At 43.8% G+C, this 3517-nt stretch overlaps 1 protein-coding gene across 1 annotated transcript in view; it reads right to left on the bottom strand.

Annotated features, from left to right (window-relative positions):
* LOC119581854 (polycomb protein Asx-like) overlaps nucleotides 1–3517 on the bottom strand; it is a gene marked incomplete in the record, with an annotated part of 73367 nt that overhangs the window by 3865 nt on the left and 65985 nt on the right. Inside the window, 4 exon segments of the mRNA XM_037929996.1 lie at nucleotides 1–587; nucleotides 1434–2681; nucleotides 2855–3005; nucleotides 3104–3316. Coding sequence (XP_037785924.1) covers nucleotides 1–587; nucleotides 1434–2681; nucleotides 2855–3005; nucleotides 3104–3316 — 2199 coding nt within the window.

Raw genomic sequence — 3517 nt, 5'->3', positions numbered from 1 at the left:
CATGTAATCCTTAGTTTACCATCAAGCAAAAGAGAGGAGGCCCTACTTGAAGAAGCCAAAGGTACCTGGGATGGGGTTGAGAGAGACTGGGGTGTGACCATTTGTCGTAGCACCATGGTCCCTGGTGTGCCAGCTATGGGTGGCATCACAGTGGTCCCAGCTGCACCACTGACATTGAGAGCCACCTGACGGACCATTCGTGGGCCACTGGTAATGAGTTGGGCCCCTTGTACAGGTGATGTGCTACTGGTGCTGTTACTGCTGGTGGTGGCAACAGCCTTGACCACAGTAATAGTCTGCACTTGGTTCTGTGGGGCAGCTTGCACCACCACCTGACTGTTCACAGGACTGGTCACAATAGTATTGCCACTGCTGACTGCTGGAGCCACCACTGTCTGCCCACTGGTGCTAGGTTTGACATCTGCAAGTAAAGCTGCTGGAGTTTTGAGCTGGGCTTGTAACTGGTCCCTGTTAGGGCTGTTGGCAATGACAGCCTGGACGATTTCATATGATCTCTGGATGTTAACCCCTCCTGGAGGCCTGCTTCTGGTTACCTTCAAGGCTATGGTTCCTGCACCTGACAAACCCTGAAAGAGAGCACAAAAGCTAGAAGGTGTAATAAAGGACTGAGAACTGTGAATTACACCTAGCCCCCAACATCATAATATCATTAATTGAAATACCATGGTATTTCTCATGTTTCAGTACCAATTCCAGTCCTTTACTTATGGATAAAACTGTCTCTGGTAGAAAAGCTGGCTCCCTTACTTCCATTTATGACAAATAAATCCTAAAAGTTATAAGGTTAACTTTATAATTCTGGTGAGTTTTACCAGGACTACTTATTCACTCTCAAGATAAATGGTTTACTTGAAGTGTCTGACATAGTAAGGACATCTTAGTATATAAAAATATTAAAGCCCCACCAACATTACTGCATCTCTTCTTTAATTATATATTTTAGAAACTATTTCCTGAAACCTTTTACATCTTAAATAATTTAAATACTTTACTGTGAAAGGGGCATTTATGTATGTACAACTTCAGTCTATCAAATTTACACAATACAAGTAACAAATTTCTCTGAAACAAAAGGAAATAATAATTAATCTACAAACATTTTCCTTTTCAAGTCACATCTACACCAGTAAGGACAACTTGGCATATAATGCTGAACTGAGATGTCTTGCAACTTACCATGCTGGAATTGGGTGACTAAAATAGTTTGCATACAAATAGCCATAGGCAGAAATGCATTCTATGATAATGTCCATAAACCACAATGTTTATTCAGTAAGGACATATTAAATGCATGCTCCTAACCCTATCTGTCTGGGCCTAGCTGGTCCTGCTCCCTGCCTGTGGGGATGTGGTCTTAGGCTCAGATCCTGAAAATATTACAAACAAACCTTTCTGTAAGACTTTTGGCCTACCTGAGGTGTTCTGACAGGTTTCACTCTAGAAGTAAGACTGGCAACTGATGATGTAGGCAGAGCCTGAACTACAGTATTTGCCACATGGGAGACTGGTGTGGCACTGGATGAAACCTCCACTGGCCGAGCTTGACCAGCTACCACAACTGTTCTGCTAGCTGGTGGACTCTGTGATGGGGCCAAGGAAAGAGAGGGCGAGACAACTTGTACAACTGGAGAAAGTCTTGAAGGCGAAGGCGATGGCCCAGGTGAGACTCTTGTTACTGGGGATATTCTTGCTGCAGGAGACATCCTTGGATTTGTGACCACCACTGCACTCCCTACTGATGAGGGAGCACTTACAACCATCACTGCTGTTGGCTTTATGGGAACCCCAGAAGCTCCTGTTGCAACAGAAGGAGTGTTTATGCTGACACTACTAGAGACAATCTTAGAAGTTACAGTCACTGAAGTTGTTGGAACCCGAGTTGTTCTGGGTGCTTCATTCTGGCAACTGACGGGTGTGGTTAGTATCTGGGCAGGTGCACTAGTTGGTCCTGGTTTTGCAACAAAACTGTTTGTCACATCTGCATTTGACACACGGATTTTCTTTGAGGGCGTGGTTGTGGTGAGTGCTAGTCCATCTTTCCTCTTTAAGATATCCTTTGACAAGACACCAGACTCTACACTCACCACATGAGATTGCAGAGGCAACTTTTCCTCTGTTGAGAACACTGTGTGAACACCGCTAGTCACTTCAGTAAGATTGTTCTTACCGGCATGCAATGGCAATGAAGAACTAGTGAACAAAGATAATGAGTTTGGGGGAAGGGGTGAAGAACTTGGGACAAGGGGCAAGGTCACTGGAGTCGCAGCTGCCGAGCTTGGCGTTTGGGTTGCAGGCAAAGCACTGGGGAGCCCCAATAAAGAATTGGCAGATGAGTTAATGGAGCTAGACTGACTTGCAGAACACCTGGAGAGCTCCTCAGCTAACTCCCTTTCTCTTTGCTTTCTCCTCTCCGCTCTTCTCTGAGCTCTCCTTTGAGTTCTTCTCTCATTACGGGTTGCTATGTGCTCAAGCACCTTGGTTAGCTGGCTGATGTGTGCGTCAGAAAAGCTTGAAGTAAATGCTGGTGTTGTGTGTGACTCTTGTGGGGGTGACATGGACACACTCCCACCAGAGGGGGAGGGAGGGTTGCTAGAACTGGTTTCTCCCTCAGTGCTACACCAACCCTGCTTCACTCCCCAAAGTGGTTCAAAGTGGGCAACCTGGAAAGAGAGAAAGAGAAATCTCAGTGCATCACATATTTTATCTTTCAATACTTTAATAATTCTGAAGAATATTATCTTCTATGATTTCCATCTACAAAAAATCATGTATTCAAATGTCAACAACAATAATAATATATCCTTTATCTCAACACTGTTACATATGAGCATACCTTCCATGGGTCTAACTTTGTACGTTCTCTCTCTGCTTCCACTTTTAACTTGACCTGGTTGTCATGTGTGAACTCTCCTTCACCCAGGCGACATCTCCACGACTCACAAGCACGGCCAAAGAATTCATTATTGAGGCCCGTTGGAATAACTCTGCAGGGAGTGAAGGAGATATAACAAAGAGGAACCAAAAACCTCAAAAAACAAGTTATTATAAAAATATAATAACATTACACATATAAAACACTTACTTTAGTGTGTCATCAGCCCCAACTGACTGATCAACCATTGGCAAAAGCTTGATCAGTCTGTGCTGGTAAGCTGGAGGAAGGCTACCGAAGGTGTGTTTATTGAGGAGGGCTCTAAGGTTGACACTCGTAAGGATGGAGTCTGGTGTTTCCAAGTCCACATTTCCTTCCTTTGTCTGTGCCAACTGTGCTGCTGCAGATAATTTCCGTTGGGACCTGAAACAAAAAGGGGAGTGGCATATGTCTGATGACTGTCACTAAAGCCTTAAAGATGTTGTATAATAAAGTTATTTTGTCTCCTGGTTATAGTATGAAACAAAATCAAATGGCACTTTTTTCTGAACATAATAGAGCCATACTAACACCACTCTCTTCCAAATGAAGGCTGATATTTACTCTTCCCATAAATAGTATATA

The sequence above is a fragment of the Penaeus monodon genome, chromosome 15, assembly GCF_015228065.2.
Source record: "Penaeus monodon isolate SGIC_2016 chromosome 15, NSTDA_Pmon_1, whole genome shotgun sequence".
NCBI lineage: Eukaryota > Metazoa > Arthropoda > Malacostraca > Decapoda > Penaeidae > Penaeus > Penaeus monodon.
This window is presented reverse-complemented; position numbering and strand designations above follow the sequence as displayed.